At 45.6% G+C, this 26,557-nt stretch overlaps 1 protein-coding gene across 3 annotated transcripts; it reads right to left on the reverse strand.

The window, feature by feature from the left end:
* Positions 1–1,310: 1,310 nt before the first annotated feature.
* On the reverse strand, positions 1,311–18,617 carry THNSL2 (threonine synthase like 2). 3 transcript variants are annotated; one of them, XM_081884192.1, is made up of 9 exons: positions 18,481–18,617; positions 14,617–14,856; positions 11,513–11,707; positions 10,574–10,726; positions 7,952–8,182; positions 6,685–6,833; positions 4,663–4,788; positions 3,614–3,765; positions 1,311–1,640 (listed from the first exon to the last, which is right to left on the reverse strand). In XM_081884192.1, the coding sequence occupies exons 2-9, from the start codon at positions 14,837–14,839 to the stop codon at positions 1,430–1,432; spliced, it is 1,440 nt and encodes a 479-aa protein (XP_081740318.1). In that variant the 5' UTR covers positions 14,840–14,856; positions 18,481–18,617; the 3' UTR covers positions 1,311–1,429. The 3 variants fall into 3 exon arrangements, with proteins under 3 accessions (XP_081740318.1, XP_081740320.1, XP_081740319.1); XM_081884194.1 differs by having other exon boundaries at positions 18,452–18,593; XM_081884193.1 differs by having other exon boundaries at positions 18,359–18,492.
* Between the last annotated feature and the right edge of the window lie 7,940 nt (positions 18,618–26,557).

Consider the following 26,557-nt stretch of genomic DNA (forward strand, 5'->3'; position numbering starts at 1 on the left):
TGCAGGACTTGACATCTTTCTGTAGGGCTTGCAAGACAGAGCTGTTCCGCCAGGCCTTTGGTTAGGGCGCAGCCTGACTCCCTCCTTTGGCAACCTTTACAAAACTTTATGGTTGCCATCAATCTTGATTTTAATTAATTTTTATAATGTTTTTATAATGTTGCACTATTTTGGTGTTGTTAGCCGCCCTGAGCCCGGCTTCGGCTGGGGAGGGCGGGATATAAATAAAATTTATTATTATTATTATGAGGTGGCCAAAGTCTTGGAGCCTCAGCTTCAGGATCTGTCCTTCCCGTGAGCACTCAGGGCTGATTTCCTTAAGAATGGATAGGTTTGATCTTCTTGCAGTCCATGGGACTCTCAAGAGTCTCCTCCAGCACCAGAATTCAAAAGCATCAATTCTTTGGCCATCAGCCTTCTTTATGGTCCAGCTCCCACTTCCATAGCAGAAACAATAGTTACAAGCTACTGGTCTCCGCAACCACAGCAGGCACTGTGATTCCCCAGCAATTTGATTTCAACCCCAGAAGTGCACTCCATTGTCTCTCGAGGCAGACGAATGCCAACAACAATTGCTCATCACTTTTAGCAGGTAATAGCCCCAGTATACCCGAAGGAGCGTCTCAACCCCCACCGATCAAACCCCTGTACACTGAGGTCCATCGCCGAGGGCCTTCTGGTGCTTCCCTCACTGTGAGAAGTGAGGTTACAGGGAACCAGGCAGAGGGCCTTCTGTGGCACCAGCCCTGTGGAACACCCTCCCACCAGATGTCAAGGAAATAAACAACTATTTGACTTTTAGAAGACATCTGAAGGCAGCCCTGTTTTTAATGTTTGGTGTCTTCAATATTCTGTTGGAAGCCACCCTAAGTGGCTGAGGAAACCCCGCCAGGTGTGTGGGGTATAAATAATAAATTATTATGATGATGAATTGAAATGGAAAATGGAAATGCTATGAAATGTAGAACGTATAATGTTTGGTGTTTTTAATATTCTCTTGGCAGCCGCCCAGAGTGGATGGGGAAACCCAGCCAGATGGGTGGGGTATAAATTTATTATTACAGTGGTACCTCTGGTTGCAAACGGGATCCGTTCCGGAACCTGAGCAGAACGCAACCCGTGTCTGCGCGTTTCTGCGCATGCGCGTGACGTCATTTTTAGTGTCTGCGCATGCACGAGCGGCGAAACCCGGAAGTAACCCTTTCCGGTTCTTCCGGGTCGCCACAGGACACAACCTGAAAACACTCAAGCAAACGCAACACGAGGTATGACTGTACAATTGTTGTTGTTGATGATGATGATTCTGCAAGAACTGTGACACAACTATGCTTTATTCATTAGCAAAAGCAGACCAACTCTCTTATATATGCCTTGCATAGCAGCAGGAGACTTCGATGGAGCAATCGACTAGGGGACTCGTTGCAAATGTTCAGCTTGGCGTAGCATTTCTCTGTTTCGCAACTGCTTCTATTTGCAGCCGCAGTAGTTTTGCCCAGTCATCGCCTCTCTTCAGGGCGCAAGATCTGGTCTCCATGTCTTTCAGCTTCCTTATCTCAGGCGAGATGTCGAGGGTGAGATCGGCTTTAAGAACGGCATTTTCAAACTTCACAGGGGAGGCAGGAGCCAAGCAGCACCTGGAACTGGAGTGGAAGAAAAGAGGAAATGAGCGCATCTCTGCAACAAACCTCTAAACATCTCTGAAATTTGGACAGAACTGAACGGGTTCCGTCTCAAAGAATGCTCTTGCCACAGTAAATTTGTTGATCTTCAAATCCTTGTGGGTCTCTTCACATATTGTGCCCTAAACAGCTTTAGCCATGTAGACCTGAAGGAGCGTCTCCACCCCCATCATTCAGCCCAGACACTGAGGTTCAGCTCCAAGGAATGGGAAGCTACAGGGAACCAGGCAAAGGGCCTTCTCGGTAGTGGCGCCCGCCCTCTGGAACGCCCTCCCATCAGACGTCAAGGAGATAAAAAAACTACAAGGTAAATTTATAGTATTATCTCCCATGCTGCAGATGGGGGAGTGAATAATAATAATAATAATAATAATAATAATAATAATAATAATTTATACCCCACCCATCTGGCTGGGTTTCCCCAGCCACTCTGGGCGGCTTCCAACCGAATATTAAAAACAATACAGCATCAGACATTAAAAACTTCCCAAAACAGGGCCGCCTTCTGTTGTCTTTTAAAAGTAAAATAGTTGTTTATTTCCTTGACATCTGCTGGGAGGGCGTTCCACAGGGCGGGCACCACTACCAAGAAGGCCCTCTGTCTGGTTCCCTGTAACTTCACTTCTCGCAGTGAGGGAACTGCCAGAAGGCCCTCGGCGCTGGATCTCTGTGTCCGGGAAGAATGATGGGGGTGGAGACGCTCCTTCAGGTATACAGAACCAAGGCTGTTTAGGGCTTTAAAGGTCAGCACCAGCACTTTGGCTCAAAGAGAGTAGGTTGCCCGAGTTTGCAGCAAAGGCAAGATCTGAAACAGCGGCTTCTCAGTTCACAGCTCAGTTTCTTAGCGACTATGCTACTCCAGCTCATAATGTGTGTGAGAGATTTTGTGCGGCCTTTGCCAACAGTTTTGTCCCCACTTGTTCACATTTTGCATTCTTCAGGTGAACTTCAAGATGGTGCTGTGTTTGCTGCCTTGTCCCAGACAGAATGTTTGTTTTGGATTTGATATCCCGCTTTATCACTACCCGAAGGAATCTCAAAGCGGCTCACAATCTCCATTTCCCTTCCTCCCCCACAACAAACACTCTGTGAGGTGAGTGGGGCTGAGAGACTTCAGAGAAGTGTGACTGGCCCAAGGTCACCCAGCAGCTGCATGGGGAGGAGCGGAGACACGAACCCGATTCCCCAGATTACGAGTCTACCGCTGTTAACCACTACACCACACTGGCTGAACATGATTTTTATCAACATCATTTTATGTTCAAAGGATGGCTATTATACTAATAAGAAACAAAAAGCACAGGTGGTGGTGGTTGTTGTCACTGTTATTTTATTAATCTGATTATAGCTGCAATATAATTTATATATGCAATTAATAATAATAAACATTTCTTTAAAACTGCCACATTCATTTGCATGCTTTAGTATATTATAATAATACTAACAATATTTTCTAATATATATAATTCTGTAATAAGAAAGCTACGAAAGTGTCCACCTTGGAAGAATGGCAGATGAAGGTGATAGACTATATGGGACTGGCAGAAATGACTGGCAGAATCCGAGACCAGGGGAGAGAGACAGCGGAAGAAGATTGGAAGAAATTTAAGGACTATCTTAAGAAACATTGCAAAATTAATGAATGTTAGAATGACGTTGGTTTAGAAATTACGTGGTTTCCAGCTGTAATGGATAAGTAAAAAGAAAAGAAAAGCCAAAAATTAAATGAAAATTAAGGGAAGGGATTTGCTGAACTAATAAGATAGAAATTGGAATACAGAGAGGGGAGGTATGAGGAAGTCGGGGAAGTAAGTTATAAGAAAATAAGGGATTGAAATTATACTTGTTTTTACCTTTGTCTGTTTGTATTGTTGTTTTGTTTTGTTTTTATATAATTTTTGAAACTTATGAATTGCAGACAAATTCATGCTTACGTGCTTGGATAGCAACTGGAATGCTTATAATGGTAGCAAACAGCAGTGGCAGAATGGGGACAGAGGAGATAGCTGTTGTCCTCCCAGCAGCGTCTCATGGTTTGGACAATTTCTTCATCAGAGACTGGGCAAGACTTCAGACCTTCAGAAAGCTGCAAGCAGACAGAGGACTCAGAAAGCTGAAACCAGACTCAGAGGATACAGCTGCAAATACAGTGGGTCACATACGCTTCAGGTTACAGACTCCGCTAACCCAGAAACAGTATCTCGGGTTAAGAACTTTGCTTCAGGATGAGAACAGAAATCATGCAGTGGCAGCGGGAGGCCCCATTAGCTAAAGTGGTACCTCAGGTTAAGAACAGTTTCAGGTTAAGAACAGATCTCCAGAACGAATTAAGTTCTTAACCCGAGATACCACTGTATAACACTTTACGTACGTTTTTTCCACAGTGTTTTTTTCTAAATGTGTAGATTCCACCAGAGGGACGCGGGTGGCGCTGTGGGTTAAACCACAGAGCCTAGGACTTGCCGATCAGAAGGTTGGAGGTTCGAATCCCTGCGACGGGGTGAGCTCCCGCTGCTCGGTCCCTGCTCCTGCCAACCTAGCAGTTCAAAAGCATGTCAAGTGCAAGTAGATAAATAGGTAGCGCTCTGGCGGGAAGGTAAACGGCGTTTCCGTGCGCTGCTCTGGTTCGCCAGAAGCGGCTTAGTCATGCTGGCCACATGACCCTGAAGCTGTACGCCGGCTCCCTTGGGCAATAAAGCAAGATGAGCGCCGCAACCCCAGAGTCGGTCACGACTGGACCTAATGGTCAGGGGTCCCTTTACCTTTACCTAGATTCCACCAGAGAAAATGGAGACATCACCTGCCCAGTGAACATCGCAAGTGGTTGATCGGCACATTTGCATACTGCCATCCCTAAACACCGCAATGATCTCTCCACCAATACCTCTCCTCTCCCTTCCAGGAAGCGATGCTTCTGACGCTCCTGAAAGAGAGCCTTCAAACTGAAAGTAAACTGAAAAATCATTGGCAAATCATAGCTAACCTTCTTTTGCAACTGGGATGGGAGCTGGACTTTTTTAGCAGAGTAAAATTCTTCCATCACACTTCGGACCAAGTTGCTGTCTGAGCCGGAGAACAGCCAAAAGATCCTTTCCATGTTGTAAGGTTCCTAGCGAAGGAAAAGAGGGCACAGGCCGTTTTCTAGAAGGAGGTTTATGTTCAGAAACAAGGAAGCATTTAGATATGGGAAAGATTATGCAGGAGCCAAAGGATATGGATTGCAGGAAAAAGGCACCCATCAACAAATCTCATTACAGTGGTACCTCGGGTTACAGACGCTTCACGTTACAGACTCCGCTAACCCAGAAATAGTACCTCGGGTTAAGAACTTCGCTTCAGGATGGGAACAAAAATCATGCAGTGGCAGCAGGAGGTCCCATTAGCTAAAGTGGTACCTCAGGTTAAGAACAGTTTCAGGTTAAGAACGGACCTCCAGAATGAATTAAGTACTTAACCCGAGGTACCACTGTAGACAGTCACATTCCAGAAAGCCCATGGGGCTATGGTGTGGCTCTAAATCAGGAAGATCAGATTTTTCAGGACTACAACTCCCATAATCCCTGAGCACTGGATATGGCTTATGGGAGTTGGAGTCCAACAGCACCCAGAGAACAACAGTTTCTCCATCCCTTCTCTAAATAGTTCAAGGGAATGGTCTTATGTTCTTGAGTCAGCTGAGTCACTCTGCAAGGAGTTCCTTCACTAACCAGGGCTTCATCCAGGAATTATATCCCAACAGACTTCCCCAAACTGACTCTCTACCTTTTCCCTTGAGAAGGGGAGGAAACTGGCTGTCAAACTGGCAGGCAAACTCAGGCACCAGTTCTTGCCCTTTAGTTCCTGTGAAGGCCAGCTGGAATGGAAGCCATATGTAGCTGGTTCCTCAGCAGAGCTACAGCCCATTTCTCCCTCTGCGTCAGCCTGATGGAATAGCTGATGATGACTAACAACTGGGGGAGAGACGAGGCTGATGGAGCCGATCTCCCAGCAAGGCTGATGGAATGGTCCATCAATGGAGTGAGAATGATGGGGGGAGGCTCAGGGAATAATAATAATAATAATAATAATAATAATAATATTTATACCCCGCCCATCTGGCTGGGCTTCCCCAGCCACTCTGGGCGGCTTCCAACAAAATATTAAAATACGGTAATGCATCAAACATTAAAAGCTTCCCTATACAGGGCCACCTTCAGATGTCGTAGTTGTTTTTCTCTTTGACATCTGGTGGGAGGGCGTTCCACAGGGCGGGTGCCACTACCGAGAAGGCACTCTGCCTGGTTCCCTGTAACTTGGCTTCTCGCAGGGAGGGAACCACCAGAAGACCCTCGGTGCTGGACCTCAGTGTCCGGGCAGAACGATGGGGGTGGAGACGCTCCTTCAGGTATACTGGACCGAGGCCATTTAGGGCTTTAAAGGTCAGCAACAACACCTTGAATTGTGCTCAGAAATGTACTGGGAGCCACTGTAGATCTTTTAGGGCTGGTGTTATATGGTCTCGGTGGCCGCTCCCAGTCACCAGTCTAGCTGCCGCATTCTGGATTAGCTGTAGTTTCCGGGTCACCTTCAAAGGTAGCCCCACATAGAGCGCATTGCAGTAGTCCAAGCGGGAGATAACTAGAGCATGCACCACTCTGGCAAAACAGGTAGGGTCTCAGCCTGCGTACCAGGTGGAGCTGGTAGACAGCTGCCCTGGACACAGAATTGACCTGTGCCTCCATGGACAGCTGTGAGTCCAAAATGACTCCCAGGCTGCGCACCTGGTCCTTCAGGGACACAGTTACCCCATTCAGGAGCAGGGAGTCCTCCACACCCGCCCGAAAACAGTACTTCTGTCTTGTCAGGATTCAACCTCAATCCATTAGCTGCCATCCATCCTCCAACCGCCTCCAGACACTCACACAGGACCTTCACCGCCTTCACTGGTTGTGTTTTGAAAGAGAGGTAGAGCTGGTCCTCACATTTCTACCATACTAAACAGCACGTTCCTCTCCGGGTAAATTACCTGAATATCCATTGCTGAAGCCAGTGTTGACTTCACAGACCTGGACAGTGAGAAATCACCCTGTTGGATAGCTCTGTGTACCACATCGTTGTCATTTACCACTGCCACAAGATCAATGGGGAGCCCCATCTTCTGTGCAAGACACCCAGCTGGACCAAAGAAAGAAACCATCAGTAATTTGTACCACAGATCTTATGTAAAGCAGGTGCACATTATGGTACCGAAATCATTTCAACCATTCTATTTGATCTGATTGTCAATACTGAATACAGCTGTGATTGGTGATATTGGAAGTTGATGGCATTTTACTGTTAATTTAATTGCTATGTTTTATGGTTATATGTTTTGCATGGTTCCTTGTCTGTCCCCCATGAGTAATGAAAGCTGGCCAAATTATGCAAAACAGCAAAACTGCAGAAATATGTAAAGCATGCACTCTGCTCTGCTTATGTAATTTATGCAGGTTGCAGAATTCAGTTGTTCTGGTTACATGAATTGGCTGTATTCCAGGTGCCCAATCCCAGGTCTATGACAATTAAACATAGGGGCTCAGTCAATGCCTGTGGCTCAGCGAACCACGATGAACTAGGAGAAATATTCAGCAAACCTCAGAAATTTGGCCAGATTGTTTAGGAGTACCCCTGACCATTAGGTCCAGTCATGGCCGACTCTGGGGTTGCAGTGTTCATCTCGCTTTATTGGCCGAGGGAGCCGGCGTACAGCTTCCGGGTCATGTGGCCAGCATGACTAAGCCGCTTCTGGTGAACCAGAGCAGCGCACGGAAACGCCGTTTACCTTCCCGCCAGAGCGGTACCTATTTACCTACTTGCACTTTGACATGCTTTCGAACTGCTAGGTTGGCAGGAGCTGGGACCGAGCAACGGGAGCTCACCCCGTCGCGGGGATTCGAACCGCCGACCTTCTGATCGGCAAGCCCTAGGCTCTGTGGTTTAACCCACAGCGCCACCTGATAGTTCTTTATTATGTAATTACATAAAGCTTTTTTTTTTTTAATGCTCTTCAGCCAACAGCTGGATTGTTTTTAGACACACCACTTAGAAATGTGAATAATTTATTAACCCACAGCGCCACCCACGTCCCTTTAGGAGTACTAGGTCTGCACTAAAGCAGCAAAATAAAAAGTTGTCTTTGATGTGCTGCTCGTTTTACAGCTTCTCCCATCTCCAGCGATGCAACTTTCAGACAGGTCCAGCACAATTCATCACGACTCAAGGAAGCATTTTGGTGGTGATGGTGTTTTGCTAACCTGTGAGATTTCCTCCTCCCCCAGTTGGAACAACCACCTCCACAACTGGCAGCGGAGTAACATCCATAGATGGAGCACACCGGAAGTAGGCGTAGAAAAAATGAGCGATCTGCACCAGAATTCTGGACCAGTTGACCGAATTCAGACTCATCAGGTTGTGTCTCCTTGAAAAATCTTCGTCCGCAAACAGTTCTTTGATGGGCTCATCAATTTCATCACTGTTGCCTTCAGCTGGAGGGAGAAGCAGGGATGGAAGAGGCAGGCATGAAGGGCGCTACATCAGTCATGTCGCAGAAGTGTGCCACGCTCAATGCCAGCCTAGTGGTGAAGGGGATTGTGAAGGAAGCAGGGCACCAAAGATTGTAAAAGGACCTACCAGCTGATGGTGAGCAGTTGAGGATGAAATCCGTAAACTAAAATTAAACCTCCTGGTCCCATGTGTGTATGTGAGAGAAACACCGCCGTACCTCATGTTACGTCCGCTTCATGTTACGTTCTTTCAGGTTACGTCCTGTGGCGACCCAGAAGTACCAGAAAGGGATACTTCCGGGTTTCGACGCTCGCGCATGCACAGAAGCGCAAAATGACGTCACGCACATGCGCAGAAGCGGCAAATTGCAACCCGTGTGTGTGCAGATGCGCTGCTGCGGGTTGCGCTCTTTTCATGTTGTGAACGGACCTCCAGAACGGATCCCATTCGCAACCAGAGGTACCACAGTACGAGAGTAATCAGGCTGTGAAGGACTTTTAGCAGAGTAAAAACACTTTGTGCTTTTTACTGGGCTCTGAGCAGAGGCCAGGCATGTATGTCTGCTCACATTGCTGGCTTGAAAAGAAGAAACAGACAGAGGCGAGGAGGAAGGAGAAAAGATTAAGATCCTTAGCCCTATTTCCTAGCACAGGATGTAGGGAATACAGTCGTACCTTGATTGTCAAACGTTTTGGCTCCTGAACGACGCAAACCTTAAAATGACTCTTCCGGTTTGCGAACATTCTATTGGCTTCTGGTTGGCTGCAGGAGCTTCCATGTTTTGGTTTCTGAATGTTTTGGAAGTCAAACGGACTTCCAGAACGGATTCCGTTCCATTTCCAAAGTACGACTATAATATCACACAGATCTGTCTTCTCTAGGAATACAGGAACTCTGTGAGTCTTAACCCCTTCATATACTTATGTAGCAAACATAATTGTGATTTGGACTGCAGATTTCCCAACACTGGCAGCGATCCATTGAGTTCAGCACTGTCTACACCGAGGGTAGCCAACATGTTGTAAACTATGTTGCGGGCTTTGTCGGATGCTTTTAGATGACTAGGAGAGGATATTTTACTTGTTAATTATCCTCCTTCTTTCCACTTGTGTGAGAATGCAAATACCTATTTCAGCAGAGAGAGAAATCACTATCAGTGTGCAGTTTATCTCCAGAAGCTATTTGGTACAAGGTTCCATAACCAGTGCTATTTTTTAAGAAAATAGGTGCCGGAACTCACACTGAACTCTTCCCTTGTTCTGTTATAATGGCAATGGCGCCACCTGAGAGGTGCTGGAACTGAGCTCTGGTGAGTTCCGGCTGAAAAGAAAGCTCTGTGCACGGCCTTCTAGAATAATCATGATATCCAAGGATGCTTAGGCAGACTGGGATTTTGTCTCCCTTTTTACGTTTCCCTCTTAACAATGAAATCACTCTCAGACTGTTTAAGTAAACAAGAAAAATACAAGGTTTGCTCACTTGGCAAAGTCTTGACAGGATTCAACAAATACAGTGATGAAAATCAGGCAGGTAATAATTCTTAAAAGTTACAAAGGTCCATAGCCCAAAATGGAATGAGCTCCCTATTGGAGAACTCACAGATATCCTACCCCACTGCAGGTAAAGAGAAGAGTGTGCAGTGACTGAAAGTAGAAAATATTAAGTTTCGGTTGTTTGCCTTCCCACCACACAAATTTAGAGGATGTGATAGTTTGGGACGATCTAGCAATCATGCATTTGTAACTTGGCTGCATATCCTCACATAGACTTTAATACTTATCACCAGTGCTTTTTTTCTATAAAAAAAAAGTTTAGGGGTACTCTCATTTTCCTACTCATATTGAAAAAGGTAAAGGTACCCATGACAGTTAGGTCCAGTCGTGGACAACTCTGGTTTTGTGCGCTCATCTCGCTCTATAGGCGGAGGGAGCTGACGTTTGTCCGCAGACAGTTTTTCCAGGTCATGTGGCCAGCATGACTAAGCCGCTTCTGGCAAACCACAGCAGCGCACAGAAACACTGTTTACCTTCCCGTTGGCAGTACCTATTTATCTACTTGCACTTTGACGTGCTTTCGAACTGCTAGGTTGGCAGGAGCAGGGACCGAGCAACGGGAGCTCACCCCGTCGTGGGGATTTGAACCGCCAACCTTCCGATTGACAAGTCCTAGGCTCTGTGCTTTAGACCACAGCGCCACCCACGTCCCCCATATTGAAATACTGCCCCTCAATGAGGCCAAACTTAGATTCACAAAATGTTTAGAGGCATGCGTACCCCCAGAAAAAATACCGCTCACCACTCCTGAACACTAGGCAACAACTCCACAATGACCGAACCCAGAAGTATTCTGAAGTTAAACATGAAGTCACTCACTGATAAACACGTGTACGTTGTCTTCAATCACTGTCGTCATCTGCTGCTCTTGCACCTGAGTGCAGAGGCCGCGTGGCAGCAGAACAAATATGTCCACGTTCTTTTCACCCCGGACACTTTCGATGGCTGAACTCCCAGTATCCCCTGAAGTCCCTGTTTAGAAAAATAACCAAGACTGTTAAAGACTTGCTGGGAGGCTGCAAGAAGGCACACTCTAGGCCAAGCAATTGACTCCCAGCAAACCCCATCAATAGTGGTATTTCCCACCTACCCATTTCGACTCTCTGGCACCCTATCTACATAACCTAGCAATTCTAAAATATAGACGAGTTTTTACTCTCGCAAGATTGAATGTGTTGCCCTCGACTGTAGTTGAGGAACAATCCAACAGATTCCACATGAAAAATGTTTAAGTCCCTGTGGATATGGCAGTACTCTTTATAAAGACTTGAGGAATGAGGTTATCACCCCTCTTTTATTGTCCATTCTCTGCTCTTCGCTTGTGTTCCTTTGGTGGTGAGAGAGGTTGGGGTTGTCCCAGGGTGTGGTTGTTCATTTGTGATTGGCTGTGGTGGTCTTTGTTTTCATGTGTGGGTGGGTGTTTTGGATCAGGTTAGCCATATTGATTTGTATGCTGTTGGTGGGTTTTTGTCATCATCTTGTTGGGCTGTGTATGTGATAAAGGGGGCCTTGGTGAATTTGACATTTTCCCCCCAAACAGTTTTTGATCTGGGCTTCCACTGGAATGAGGCTGTGTTTTAAGTTGTATTTTAATCTTGTTTTTAAGTTGTATTTTAATTAATTGTTTTTATACCTGGTGTTAGCCTCCCTGAGCCCAGTCTTGGCCGGGGAGGGCGCGGTATTAATGAAAATGAATAAATAAATAGATAAAATTATTAAAAACGAGCAGAAATCCATTAGTCCTAGCTGCAAACATACCCACTAGAATTGTGACGTGCTTCTTCTTCTTCTTCAGGAAATATTGCAGGAACTGCCCCGTGCAGGACAAAGATAGGTCCTTGAAAGCGTACGTTACGCCGTGCCACAACTCCAGAACGTTCAAGCCCTTCTCCAGTCTTGACAGGTGAACAATATCTTTGTGCCTGAACCTGCTGAATGCTCTGTCAATCAGGTCTAGCGGAAGACGACAAGTCAAAAGACATAGTTAGCTTGGAACCATGAAAGAAAATATGGCAAAACAATACCAACGATAACAGAATGGCAGACGCTCGTGATAGACTATTTCCAACTAGCAAAATTGATGGGAAAAGTCGGAGGAGCTTTAAATCAGGAAATATATGGAGAATGGAAAATATTTAAGGAATATATAAGATTACGTTGTACAAATAATACCATCTTAGCGGAACTGGAATGATGATACCTGTAAACAAAAATGAATGAAACGAATACTTTAGTGGAATACATGAAAAAGGATATAATGTAAAGCTGTGTGATAAAATTATGATTATATAAACAGTATAATGAGAACGATTGGAAGTTTTATGCATAAATTTTTTATTTGACGGTTATGATTCAGTATAATTTTTTGGTTCTTTTTCTTTTCTATCTTTTTATCTTTTATCTTGTTCTTATGTCTTGATGTGTGTGTGTTTTGTATTCAGTTCTCTTATACTTACCTTCATCGTAAATGATCTGTATTTTAAACCAATAAAGATTTACCATGGGGGGCGGGGAATTTTAAAAATGGCACGGCAACATATTGGCCCTTCAGACATATTAACATGATGGTCAAGTCATGTTTTAGCTCAATAAGGCTGCACTCCAGAATAAGGGCAACAATATTTAATTAGGGGGAATGCAAGGCCAGGGGTCCACAAATTTGGGCTAGTCTTTGGGGTCAGACAAAAGAGGTGTGATGAGGAAAACCCTGGTTCATCCCTAAGGACTGGGGTCTTGCATCCCAATCACCAATACTATTTGGCTGGTCAGATATATTCTTTCCATTAGAACAGGCATAGGCAAACTCGGCCCTCCAGATGTTTTGGGACTACAGCTCCCATCATCCCTAGCTAACAGGACCATTGGTCAGGGATGGTAGGAGTGTTGGGATAGTGCTGGGGAGACGGGGGCATCAGGCAGCTGGACTCCCTTGGAACAGCATCAGTCAGCGACACGAGCCTCAGATACTTTTAGAGACCCGTGCACGCTCTATCAGCAGAGTGTGTAAATCTTCTCACAGCAGAAGAGGCGGGCAGAGAGACGTGTAAGCATAATGTACAGCATTTTATCCAGCATAGTTCAGGAACAGAGGAAAACATGTCTGCTTCCCTTAGTCTCCAGCAAAACAGCAATACAAAAGCAATATACAAAACAGAAGTTCCCAGCAAGTGCTGGAAGTAAACAGGCATGTGACACACAACAGCCTGTTCCCTTTTAAGGTGGAACAGAACTATATCCTAACAGGGAGTTGTAGTCCCAAAACATCTGGAGGGCTGAGTTTGCCTATACAGTGGTGCCCCGCAAGACGAACGCCTCGCAAGACGAAAAACCCGCTAGACGAAAGGGTTTTCCGTTTTGGAGGCGCTTCGTAAAACGAATTTCCCTATGGGGTTGCTTCGCAAGACGAAAAAAATCTTGCATCCCCCCGCGGTTTTTTTTCGCTTTTTTCGCCCTTTTCTTAAGCCGCTTATCAGCTGTTCTGCTGATAAGCCGCTTAACAGCTGATCGCTGGAAGCCGCTTGACAGCTGTAGCGCTAATCCGCTAAGCTGCTACTCGGCTTGCTTCGCAAGACGAAAAAACCGCTAGACGAAGAGAATCGCGGAACGAATTCTTTTCGTCTAGCGAGGCACCACTGTACCTGCAATAGAACTTTTGTTGGGAACGCAGCACAGAAGGAAAGGGTTAACTCCGCCCCCTGGCTGCTGCTTGTTGCAGTCTTGATCTTGATCCCCACCCATGACTGCTACAGTCAAACCTCGGTTGTCGAACTTAATCCATTCCGGAAGCCTGTCTGGCTTCCGAAATATTCAACAACCGAGGCGTGGCTTCCGATTGGCTGTAGGAGCTTCCTGCACTCAAGCGGAAGCTGCGTCGGACTTTCAGCTTCCAAAAAATGTTCGAAAACTGGAACACAAGGTTTTTGGCGTTCGGGAACCGAAACGTACGGTAACTGAGGTGTTTGGGAGCTGAGGTTTGACTGTATTTCCAGTTTCAAAGAACAAGTTTTTAATTTTTAATTCCTTTTCTATAAATTTTATAATTGTGTTCAATACCAGGAGTATATATGATGATATTTATATTAATCTTCTTATATCTTATAGTGTGGTGGTTTGTTTGATTTTTTCTGTTATTTGTTTGTATGTTTGTTTGTTTGTTTATTTGTATGTACGTCTGTTTTTCATAAATGCATTTATTTTAAATTAATAAAGATATATTAAAAAAAAGAATCCAACTTTAGCACCCTGAGTAGCTCAGCCCCATCTCCTTCTCTGGAACTTGTCTGCTCTTGCTGAAATTTTAAACTGCCCTGAGAGCAGGGACCCAGTATTTTGTTGCACAATGAACACTGAGAAGAAGAAGAAGAAGAAGAAGAAGAAGAAGAAGAAGAAGAAGAAGAAGAAGAGTAGTAGTAGTAGTAGTAGTAGTAGTAGTAGTAGTAGTAGTAGTTTGGATTTGATATCCCGCTTTATCACTACCCGAAGGAGTCTCAAAGTGGCTAACATTCTCCTTTCCCTTCCTCCCCACAACAAACACTCTGTGAGGTGAGTGGGGCTGAGAGACTTCAGAGAAGTGTGAATGGCCCAAAGTCACCCAGCAGCTGCAGGTGGAGGAGCGGAGACGCGAACCCGGTTCCCCAGATTACGAGTCTATCACTCTTAACCACTACACCACACTGGCTCTGATAAAGTTGAATAAAACACAATAAGAATAATCAATACTACCAACACATCTACCGCTGCTGTTGAGTCACGCGAAATTCATTACATTATACGAAAGGGAGCAAATAACATTTTCCCATGAAATAAATCTAACATAGTTTTTAAGGCTGTCGAATCTCGATAGCTGATTTGGATTCATTTACCATTTAGTTCCGCTTCTGGAATAAGCTCGGGCGAAATGAAGAGAGAGCACAATTGCTTCACCAGTTCTGGGTAAGACAAGCTGCTCCATTTTCGAAGTGTGGCAGAGTCTAAAGCCGGGATTTTTTGAGGCATGAAAAGACCACCATCGCTTGCATACCCTGATAAAAGAGCGCCTTCAAAATCAACGCTTCCGGCTCCTCCTCGGGTGCTGACATACCTCATGTTTCTGTTCTTGATTCCTGCAACACACAAAACAATTACTGCAGATTATCTTCAGACCTGAGGATCTTCAGGCTATTGAGACATCTCATAACTTTTGCCTTCCTGTGACCAGTATCTCTAGCAATCAGAAAGAAACCAGATTTGCCAATCCTGAACCAAAAACAATCAATCAACCAATCAAATACCTTTATTGGCATCACAGTATAAAACATTTCAATTAACTGGAATAATTAAAAAGACAAGGGTGAAGCTATCAAGGTCACACTATGGTTGTGTGCATTTGGATATCCAGGCATAGGCAAACTCGGCCCTCCAGATGTTTTGGGACTACAACTCCCATCATCCCTAGCTAACAGGACCAGTGGTCAGGGATGATGGGAGCTGTAGTCCCAAAACATCTGGAGGGCTGAGTTTGCCTATGCCTGTGCAAACCTATTTCCCAAAAGGATAGTTCGTTGGGAACCCTTTTGGGTAAGATTGTGGCTAAAACGGAAGCTACTAAAGCAGTAATATCTTTGTCCCGATCTGCCAGGAGAAACCTTCTTTGGCTTCTTCTCGGAGTTGTGGGCCAGAGGTCCAACATTTTGCTCAGCATCAGTTGGCGAGGTCTGCTGTGTAAAGGGCAATCTAAGAGAATGTGGTCCATTGAATCTGGTACTTCTCGACTGCAGACACACAAACGGGCTTGAAATGGAATGTGTGAGAATCTGCCAGGGTCGGATTTAGGTTTGTTGAGGCCCTAAGCTCCTGAAGGTAACGGGTCCTTTATATGTCCAGCTGTCCTTTGTCAACAACAAATTGTCGCTGTTTTTTGTTGTTGAATACATGCTATATGGTACTTTATGGACCTAATAGGTATCTAAAACCATTTGCACATAACAAGATATGTATTTTATCAAAGTAATTGTTGAACTGAAATACAATTAAGAAGTAGAAATGAGCCAAACAGTGATATTTTTGGGAGCAGGCTAGCAGGAGGAGCCTACACAACACAAAACACTGTTGCTGTATGTAGGTTTTATTTTATTTGTTTCTTATCTTATATTTTGGAAATGTAAATCCAGTTTTGTTTTCCTTAAAAAAAAATCCCTTTAAAAAAGCTATAGCTAAGGGTGCCGCTGTGGGTTAAACAACAGAGCCTAGGGCTTGCGGATCAGAAGGTCTGCGGTTCGAATCCCCGCAATGGGGTGAGCTCCTGTTGCTCGGTCCCTGCTCCTGCCAACCTAGCAGTTCGAAAGCACGTCAAAGTGCAAGTAGATAAATAGGTACCACTCCGGCGGGAAGGTAAACGGCGTTTCCGTGCGCTGCTCTGGTTCCCCAGAAGCGGCTTAGTCATGCTGGCCACATGACCCAGAAGCTGTACACCGGCTCCCTCGGCCAATAAAGCGAGATGAGTGCCGCAACCCCAGAGTCAGTCACGACTGGACCTAATGGTCAGGGGTCCCTTTACCTTTACCTAAGCTATAGCTTCTTTATCTTATACGTAAATCCAGCACTGGACTCGGCCTTTGGTCACTGCAGAGGGGAAAGCATTTAGTCTTGCAAACATAAAAACTCCGATGGGAAGGAAGTAGCAGATCCTTTAGATATTTGGCACAGGCTGAACCAAAATTATTCATGGGGGAAAGTCTCCATTTATAGCAAACTGGAGGTGGTGGAAGGAAATTTTTCAAATTTGGAGAAAGAGGGTCCACGACATTTACTGAAAATTGCCAGCTACAGTAATCCAACACTCGTGCCTTGCATTTTGTTGGCTCACTTGTTTTGCCTGTAATGCCAGAACTCCAGAACTTTGATTTTTGCTGCTTTCCAGCAAAGCGCCAACAGCGTCCAATTAGCCCAGCTTGAGTTGCAGACTGCAGATGATCTCAAGAATGAAGTTCAAAGTTCAGCAGCACTGAACGACTGGCCTCATCAGGGCGGCATGATGAGTACCGGATAAAAGCCTGCACTTTGGCCTTGCCTGAAATCAGTGTTGTTGTTTTCCAGGGCTGCATGTCGTTCTTTGCAGAAACTGGCAGAAAATGTACAACTGCCAACGAAGCAAAAGACATTTGCCAAGAGTCTTAGGAGATGGACATGGTTTCAGAGTTATCTGTGCTGCATTGGCTACATTTATGTGCTGTCTTTTTGTCAAGCCTGGTCTCTCGGCTCCTAGTCCAGCTCTCCAGCCAGTACACCACACTGGTTGTGTGTGTGTGTGTGTTTATAAATGGATTACAGGCATGACACAACTGGGAAATGAGCATCCTCGGGTACCAGACCTTTTGTACTGCTGCATTATGGGTAGGAGGGAGAGTCACTGCAAGGAGACAGGCCTGGGAAAGGAGAAGCCAAAGGGCTTCAGCCGCGTCAATGGAGTGGAGTGGGCTTCACTTATGTCAATTGTCCCTCAGATGTTACCTAGAGTGGTTCGCTTTGAGCAGGGGTAGGCAAACTAAGGTCCGGGGGCTGGATCCGGCCCAATCTCCTTCTAAATCCAGCCCGTGGACAGTCCGGGAATGAGTGTGTTTTTACATGAGTAGAATGTGTCCTTTTATTTTAAATGCATCTCTGGGTTATTTATAGGGGCATAGGAATTCATTCATATTTTTTTCCAAAATATAGTCCGGCCCCCCCACAAGGTCTGAGGGACAGTGGACCAGCCCCCTGCTGAAAAAGTTTGCTGACCCTTGTTTTTGAGGCTCCCATCAAAGGCTTTGCAATTGGAAAAAGGGGGGGGAATCAAATATCAACTTTATTTTCCATCTTACTGCAGGTTGCATTTCATTTCCCAAAATAAAATTTCATTTTACAGTTTATTATTGTTTATATTCTGAATTGGATATACAGCATATGACGCATTGGGCGTTGCCAGGATTTTTGTTAGGGGGGCACAGGCCTTTTGTTGGGGGAGAACAGAATCTCAGTAATAATAATAATAATAATAATAATAATTATTATTATTATTATTATTTATACCCCGCTCATCTGGCTGGGTCTCCCCAGCCACTCTGGGTGGCTTCCAACAAAACACTAAAATACAATAGCTATGTACAGTGGTACCTCGGGTTAAGTAAAGGTACTTAATTCGTTCCGGAGGTCCGTTCTGAACCTGAAACTGTTCTTAACCTGAAGCACCACTTTAGCTAATGGGGCCTCATGCTGCTGCTGCGCCGCCGGAGCACGATTTCTGTTCTCATCCTGAAGCAAAGTTCTTAACCCGAGGTACTATTTCTGGGTTAGCGGAGTCTGTAACCTGAAGCGTATGTAACCCGAGGTACCACTGTATTTGTATTGATTGGGGGGGGCAGCTGCTCCTCCCTTCTCCCACCTTGGCTACACCCATGATATGGGCGCACCCAAATCTTTTAAGGCCTCCAAAGGTCTCAGTCCGGCCCTGGACACTCTGCACCTGCTCAGGAGCACTCTCGCCCTGTGATCATAATGGGATGGAGAGCCAGATGCCAGAGCCGAGTCCCCGCGGTGAGCCACAAGTTGAATTCCCAAGACACGCGTGTTGCGCTGCTACAAACCCACCCGCTTCCCGAGGCGGGCGCGCAACGGGCCACTCCGCACCGAGCGCGCAAAAGCGCGCAGAACTTTGAGGCTGCCTCTCGCGTGGGAACGCACTTTGGGGACAAGGCAACTCCGTTTCCTACCGGCTCCACGGAGCCCTCGCTGGCGCAGATCCTTCCCTTTCCTCCGAGGAGGCGAGGCTCCTTGCAAAAGCAAGCGACGGGCCGGAGATCCGGAGATCTGCTGGGCAGATCGCAAAAACCCCTAGAGGTAAGGGAGCGCAGAGACTTTCCCACGCCCGAACACTTCCGGTTCTCGATTAAAATCCTCCCCGCGATGAAGCTCATCTGGATAGAAGGAACAAAAATTTAAAAAATTCCTTCCAGTAGCACCTTTGTTGTTGTTTAGTCGTGTCCGACTTTCAATCTATATCTAATCCGAATTAACTTCCCTCCACCCCTCTTCTGGCTTCTCTATGTTGCTCTTACTTAAGCATGATTACTATATATACATTCTATAAATGTCTATAATTCTTTAATAAATTGTTGTATTATACTTTAGACATTTGTTGTTTAGTCATTTAGTCGTGTCCGACTCTTCGTGACCCCCTGGACCAGAGCACGCCAGGCACGCCTGTCTTCCACTGCCTCCCACAGTTTGGTCACCATCTCGACCTCTGTCGTCCCCTTCTCCTTGTGCCCTCCATCTTCCCCAACATCAGGGTCTTTTCCAGGGAGTCTTCTCTTCTCATGAGCTGGCCAAAGTATTGGAGCTTCAGCTTCAGGATCTGTCCTTCCAGTGAGCCCTCAGGGCTGACTTCCTTCAGAATGGATCAGTTTAATCTTCTTGCAGTCCATGGGACTCTCCAGAGTCTCCTCCAGCACCATAATTCAAAAGCATCAATTCTTCAGCAATCAGCCTTCTTTATGGTCCAGCTCTCACTTCCATACATCACTACTGGGAAAACCATAGTTTAAACTATACAGTGGTACCTCAGGTTACATACGCTTCAGGTTACATACACTTCAGGTTACAGACTCTGCTAAACCCAGTGCTTCAGGTTAAGAACTTTGCTTCAGGATAAGAACAGAAATTGTGCTCTGGTGGCGCAGCGGCAGCAGGAGGCCCCATTAGCTAAGGTGGTGCTTCAGGTTAAAAGCAGTTTCAGGTTAAGAACAGACCTCCGGAACGAATTAAGTACTTAACCTGAGGTACCACTGTACGGACCTTTGTTGGCAAGGTAAAATCTCTCACTGCCTCCATTTCTTCCCCTTCTATTTGCCAGGAGGTGATGGGACCAGTGGCCATGATCTTCCTTATTTTTGATGTTGAGCTTCAGACCATATTTTGCACTCTCCTCTTTCACCCTCATTAAGAGGTTCTTTAATTCCTCCTCACTTTCTGCCATCAAGGTTGTGTCATCTGCATATCTGAGGTTGTTGATATTTCTTCCGGCAATCTTAATTCCGGTTTGGGATTCATCCAGCCCAGCCTTTCGCACCTTAAAGTAGCACCTTAGAGACCAACTAATTGGCATGAGCTTTCAGGTGCATGCACACTTCTTCAGAGACAGATTCTTCAGGATAGAAAGAGAGGGTCTTAAAAATAAGCATTCTAAATGAAAATAAAAGCGTGAAGATACACAGAATGAAAGGGTTTAAGGTCAGTGAGAAAGAGGAGGACTGGTTTGAGAAGATATTGAATTATTTGGGTACGGTAAAGGTAAAGAGACCCCTGACCATTAGGTCCAGTCGTGGCCAACTCTGGGGTTGCGGCGTTCATCTCGCTTTACTGGCCGAGGGAGCTTCCGTGTCATGTGGCCAGCATGACTAAGCCACTTCTGGCAAACCAGAGCAGCGCACGGAAACGTCGTTTACCTTCCCGCTGGAGTGGTACCTATTTATCTACTTGCACTTTGATGTGCTTTCGAACTGCTAGGTTGAAAGGAGCAGGGAGTGAGCAACGGGAGCTCTCCCCATCACGGGGATTCGAACCGCCGACCTTCTGATCGACAAGTCCTAGGCTCTGTGGTTTAACCCACAGCGGCACCCGCGTCCCTTTATTATTATTATTATTATTATTATTATTATTATTATTATTATTATTTGATTTTACATTGCTACAATGATACAATCAAAGTTGCCCCATTTTATTATTATTATCTGTATACATATATCCCAATATCATTCTTCATTTTTACCCCCTTAATCCCATTTTTTTAACTCACTATATATCATTTCCCAAAATTCTTTTACTACCTTACATTTCCACCACATATGATGAAAGGTGCCTTTTTTCCCTTACATTTCCAGCATACATTTGAGCCTGTTTTGTACATTTTTTGCTGATTTGCTAGGAGTTAAATACCATCGACACATCATTCGCATATAATTTTCTTTCAGTGTATAACACGCCGTGAACTGCTTTTGAGATTATTATTTTCTTTAAAATACAAAGTGGTATGGAAAGTGTTAAGTTGTGGGTGAACATATCAGACGACATAGCGATTCTTCAAACATCTCTTGTTTATTCACAGGCCAGAACAGAACTGAACTGAAGGGTTCAGCCAGCCTGCTTATATAGAGCTCCACTACAACGCAACAGTAACAACTTTCTGTAACTATCCAATCACTGAACGTCACTTTCAATCCCTTATTTGCATATGTGGACCTGAGTGAAAACTATCTACAGTATCCCCCTGCTGGCCCAGGGTGAGAACTTCAGTACATAACAGAAAGGAAGTGAATAAGAAGAAGAATCTGTTCAGGAGAAAGGGTGTGGCTCAGCGACAGAGCGCATAGTTTGAAGAATAATCCAGATTCAATCACCTTCATTTCCAGGGAGAGCTCAGAGAGACTGCCTGCCTCACTTCTTAGCTCTCTGCTGCCCATCAATTGAAGGCAGTGCTGAGCTAAATAAACTCATAACCTGACTTGGTATAAGGCAGATTTCTGTGTTCCTGCATGAGGTTCCTTAACATAAGGTAATGCTTGAATGTTGTTAACGGAAAAATCCGAGGGCTCCCTTGGACAAAAACAAAGACACCAACCAGGATAACTTGGAGCAAAACAGCAGCCTGTAGGCTTGGCCTTTATTGGATACTGTCGCGACTCCCACCCACAACAAGATGAAGCAAAATGGAAGCCCAGGACAAAAGAAGACCCCAACTTTTATTAGTTACTAATACCCCAAAATACACCCCTAAGACTACATCACAAAAAGGAGGGGTTGAGGGAGGAGTTGTTGAGGTAACCCGAGTATCTTGTCACCTGGCTGGTTCCCCCTCTCCCCCTCCCCATGAGTACTTTCCAGGTGACAAAGGGGAGTTTGCAGTTTCCTGCCCCCAGAGGGAAGATCTGATCATTGTCCTTTGTTCCAGTCCATGCTGAATCCACTCCCATATGCAAGTTCTTTGTGACCTTGATGGTCTTCTGTCTAGGACCATCAGGGTTGGCATAGCAACTGGGCACGGCTCCTGTGTATGCGCTGGTATGCTCAAGGGATTATGGCTGCCCTGTATCTAACCTTCCCCATTTGGTAGTCCTTCCTTCATGGAGTAAAATAACAGTGGAACGGTGCAGATCTGATGTATGGTTGATTTTCTATGAATTTATAACAGAAGCGTATCATATGTAGTGTGTGAATGAGTGTGTTTGTGAAGTTTGTACAAACTGAATGATTGGGGGGGGGCGTTTTCCTGCGACAATGTGAATAAAGACTTCTAGGCACCTCCCGATGTCATCATAATCCATTTTGCGAGCTACTAAAGTCAAGGTGCCCTGTAGGACGGAAGTTGGACGAGTTGAGAAAGGATACAGCCGAGACCTTTGTACCGCTGCCTTAACTGGCAGCTTTTCACAAGAGGCTGTAAACTGAGACACCTCAGCAGCACTGTTTGTTCTGAGACCAAAGGACAAGAGCCAAGACGAGGCCAATTTGCAATTTGCAGAGCCAAAGGTCACTCCCGAAATGGCTCTGCAGCGCTGCTCATGCAAGTCAGTTTGGGGGCCCAGGAAGTTGCAGGGACAACTGTACTGGCTGCCAGAGGGGTGCAGGATGGTGGCCATTGGCTGGAGAGAGCCCAGGGGAGCTGTGGGATATTTCCAGCACATGCTTTATTGACAAATATACAAGTGGAGAGTGAAGTCATTATTGACATTTGCTAATGATTGGAAATTTATTGTGGACTTATTGCGTGAAAATGATCTTGTAATACAGTGGTATCTCGGGTTAAGAACTTAATTCATTTTGGAGGTCCGTTCTTAACCTGAAACTGTTCTTAACCTGAGGTACCACTTTAGCTAATGGGGCCTCCCGCTGCCACTGCGCTGCCGGAGACCGATTTCTGTTCTCATCCTGAAGCAAAGTTCTTAACCCAAGGTACTATTTTTGGGTTAGCAGAGTCTGTAACCTGAAGCGTATGTAACCTGAACAGTATGTAACCTGAGGTACCATTGTATCTGGATTTGAAGACTGAAAAGATAGAATGGTTCTATCTTAAGGAATGAATATCATATGTAGCTGCAAGATAGAGAACTGGAAGACCTTTTATTTTCTCTTTCTTTCTTTCTTTCCTTCTTTCCTTCTTTCCTTCTTTTCCTTTTTTCTTGTGTTCTCTTTCTTTAGGTTTCTCCTTTCCTTGTCTTTTCTTCCTTCTGACTTTGTTCTCTTATAGACTAAGTAGCTGTTTCATCTAAGTACAGTGGTGCTTCAGGTTACAGACGCTTCAGGTTAAAAACTCCGCTAACCCAGAAATAATACCTCAGCTTAAGAACTTTGCTTCAGGATGAGAACAGAAATCACACGGTGGCGGCACGGTGGCAGCGGGAGGCCCTATTAGCTAAAGTGGTACCTTCAGGGAAAGAACAGTTTCAGGTTAAGAATGGACCTCCAGAATGAATTAAGTTCTTCACTCAAGGTACCACTGTATCTTTGAATAAGTATCAGTATATACAGTGGTACCTCGATTTACAAACTTAATCCGTTCTGGAAGTCCGTTCTTAAACCGAAACCATTCTTAAACCGAGGCATGCTTTCCCTAATGAGGTCTCCTGCCGCCGGTGCCCTTCCACCATTCAGATTCCGTTCTTAGACCAAGGTAAAGTTCGCAAACCGGGACACTACTTCCGGTTTTGCGGAGTGCGTAAACCAAATCTTTCTTAAACCGGACTGTTCTTAAACCGAGGTACCACTGTATACATTTTTTGAGAGAGAGAGGGTGACAAAGAGGAACACTTTCAAGGCAATTTACTACAAGGCAGCAGTTCCACAACTCCAACATCTGTTACCCCCAGAATGCTTCCAAACAACTCACAGACTCTGTCTGAATCTGCCTCTTCCAAGTCATGCCCAGCAGAGTAAGGTGGCCAGAGCTGGCGTCAAATTCTGAGGGGTGAAAAATGCCTGGATACGTGTGCCATATGGTCTGTCCTGCAGCCCCTAAATTAGCTTGCTGTCCTAAGGGTGTGGAAATATATAAGGGTGTGAAATAAATGAATACTACCATATTTTTTGCTCTATAAGACGCACCAGACCATAAGACGAACCTAGTTTTTGGAGAAGGAAAACAAGAAAAAAAATATTCTGAATCCCAGAAGCCAGAACAGCAAGAGGGATCGCTGCGCAGCAAAAGCAGCGATCCCTCTTGCCGTTCTGGCTTCTGGGATAGCTGCACAGCCTGCATTCACTCCATAAGACGCACACACATTTCCCCTTATTTTTAAGGAGGGAAAAAGTGAGTCTTATAGAGCAAAAAATACGGGACTTTATTAATGCAGCGGTACATATACAGTCTGCAGTCACACAGGGACTGTCTGTGATCAGTTGCAAGACCTATCATAAACTGCCATTGACTACAGTAATCTAATCTAATCTGCACAACCTGGCGCCGCCGGATTTCTTTATAGTTATTACTACATGGCTTAGCAGTCGATTGATTAAAGAAAACCATTATCCTGAATTATCATCATAACTTCGTAACATTGTAGCTGCAATGAAAATGATGGCCAAGTTGCAACTCTGCACACTGGTCAAGGACAGAAAATGCCATCTGGAGGAGTTTTGCAGGCGCCATCCTTTATAACTGGTCTTGTTCCCAGAGCAACATGAGAAAGCTGAATCTCCTTGGTCTGAGCAGCCTGGACTGCAGTGCAACAATGGAAACCGTAGATGTGCGTCAGCAAAGACAGAGCAGGAATAGCGTACCAAACCGGTTTTGCGGTGGTTTGGTTTTGCTTCAAGCAACCCATCAGGAACAGCTTGGGGAAATAGGGCAGACCTTTTGGTCTCCAACACTCACTACAATGATTTATTTAAGAAAATGGTGAGTCTATGTCAGTGTTTCCCAACCTTTTTTGGGCAAAGGCACACTTGTTTCATGAAAAAAATCTCGAGGCACACCACCATGCCAGATGGGGAAAGGTCACTTTTTACTTATGTAAAAAAAATTAAAAAAATAGTAACAGCATAGAAGGTAATGGTTATCTCCAGCATAGAAGGTAATGGTTATCTCTTTGATGTCTGATGGGAGGGCATTCCACAGGGCGGGCGCTACTACTGAGAAGGCCCTCTGCCTGGTTCCCTGTAACCTCACTTTTCACAGTGAGGGAATTGCCAGAAGGCCCTTGGCACTGGATCTCAGTGTCTGGGCTGAACGATGGTGGCGGAGACGCTACTTCAGGTATACTGGACCGAAACCGCTTAGGGCTTTAAAGGTCAGCACCAACACTTTGAATTGTGCTCGGAAAGGTACTGGGAGCCAATGTAGGTCTTTCAAGACTGTCGTTACGTGGTCTCGGCGGCAGGTAGCAGCGCTCACAGCTTACGGACTGCACCGTGTAACAGGTGTCTGGCCCAGCAGCCTAAGGCGGACAAGCCATTGAAACAGGCATTCAGAATCCATTCATTTCATAAAACCTGCAGGGCTCAATCTCTGTGTTTGTGTATGTGTGTGTTTCTGTTTTGCCCAAGGGTCTGGGGGTGGGAGAGAGCTCTTTAGCATGATGCTTTTAAAACAATTAAATTATCAACAAACAAACCTGATGATACGAATAGCAACGTCAGGTGCTACCGGGGGGGGGGAAGGGGGCCTACTCGGAAGTAAATACTGCGTCCAGGCGCAATTAGCGCTGATTTAAGGTACACCAAGACTGCCTAAAAACCTCACCAAAGATATGCAACAAAGCGCTTCGTTGCAGAGGGGAGAGTTTGTGCACCGTGGAGGCTGGAGGGCTTCTATTCTACATGCGGGGGTTGGGGGGCGAGGAAAATGTGCTCCGTGGGGGGGCGGGGAAGGCAAGAAAAGGAGCTGAGCTCTAACTATAGGCTCCCACGCTTGAGCACGCCCGACTCGGTGGGGCGGACCACCCTCTCTCCTGGAGGAGGAGGAGGAAGAGGAGGAGGAGATTCCCATCCACGGCGTGGCCTCCCGCGCTCCTGAACGGGAAATCTCTGCAGCCCAAGACTCTCCGCAAGGCAGCTCCTCCCTTCCTGCCTTGAGCCGCCACCAGCCGCGCCCCCCTCCCCAGTTATCTGCTGCCTGCCAAGCCCCGCCCCTCTTCATTGTCCTCCCCTTCTGTTTATTCCCCTTCCTCCATCCCTCGCTTTTTTCCCTCTCTTTCCTTTTTTAAAAAAAATATTTTCTCTTCCCCTTCTTTTTTCCCACCCTTTCTTTTTTCTCTTTCTCCCCCCCTCCCCGCCCTCCTGGGTTAAAGGATTTGAGCAATGGGTCTGGAGGTGGAGCTCGTCGGAGGATTAGCCCGACTCGCCCGCCTCCCTCCCACGGCACACTAGGCAACGTCCGGCGGCACACTAGTGTGCCGCGGAACACTGGTTGGGAAACACTGGTCTATGTAATAATAAAATTTAAGGTTTTATATATATAATAAATGTTCATAAATGTACCAACAAGCACGTACATAGATCAGCACAGGAAGACCGACCTGAAACCATTTTGACTCTCAAACTGACCAAATGTTTTCTCTGCAAGGAGGGAGGGGGTCAGGGAACCTTCCCATTGCCTCAGGAGTTGGGAAATCACCATCTCAAAGGGTGACAGATTACAAGGAAAGGCAATCAGATAAGGCATTATCAGATAACCTGTGAAATATACTCGGAGTCAAGAGTGGATTTCATGCTCTTTATTCAGCTCATAGTGGTGAGGAGGAATGGAAGTTCCCCCAGAATGTCTGCTTTATATACATTATTTACACAATGTGCCCC

Source organism: Podarcis melisellensis (genome assembly GCF_964234715.1).
Source record: "Podarcis melisellensis genome assembly, chromosome: 13".
In the NCBI taxonomy this organism is placed as follows: Eukaryota; Metazoa; Chordata; class Lepidosauria; order Squamata; family Lacertidae; genus Podarcis; species Podarcis melisellensis.

What these genes read in the sequence shown, in the direction of transcription:
- THNSL2 (XM_081884192.1), bottom strand. Translation starts at nt 14,839, where the DNA reads ATGAGGTATGTCAGCACCCGAGGAGGAGCCGGAAGCGTTGATTTTGAA. An exon ending in CAACGTACACGTGTTTATCA is followed by an intron (nt 8,183 to 10,573) that starts GTGAGTGACTTC and finishes TTCTCCCTCCAG; the next exon opens with CTGAAGGCAACAGTGATGAA. An exon ending in TCCAGTTGCTATCCAAGCAC is followed by an intron (nt 1,641 to 3,613) that starts GTAAGCATGAAT and finishes CTTCCACTCCAG; the next exon opens with TTCCAGGTGCTGCTTGGCTC.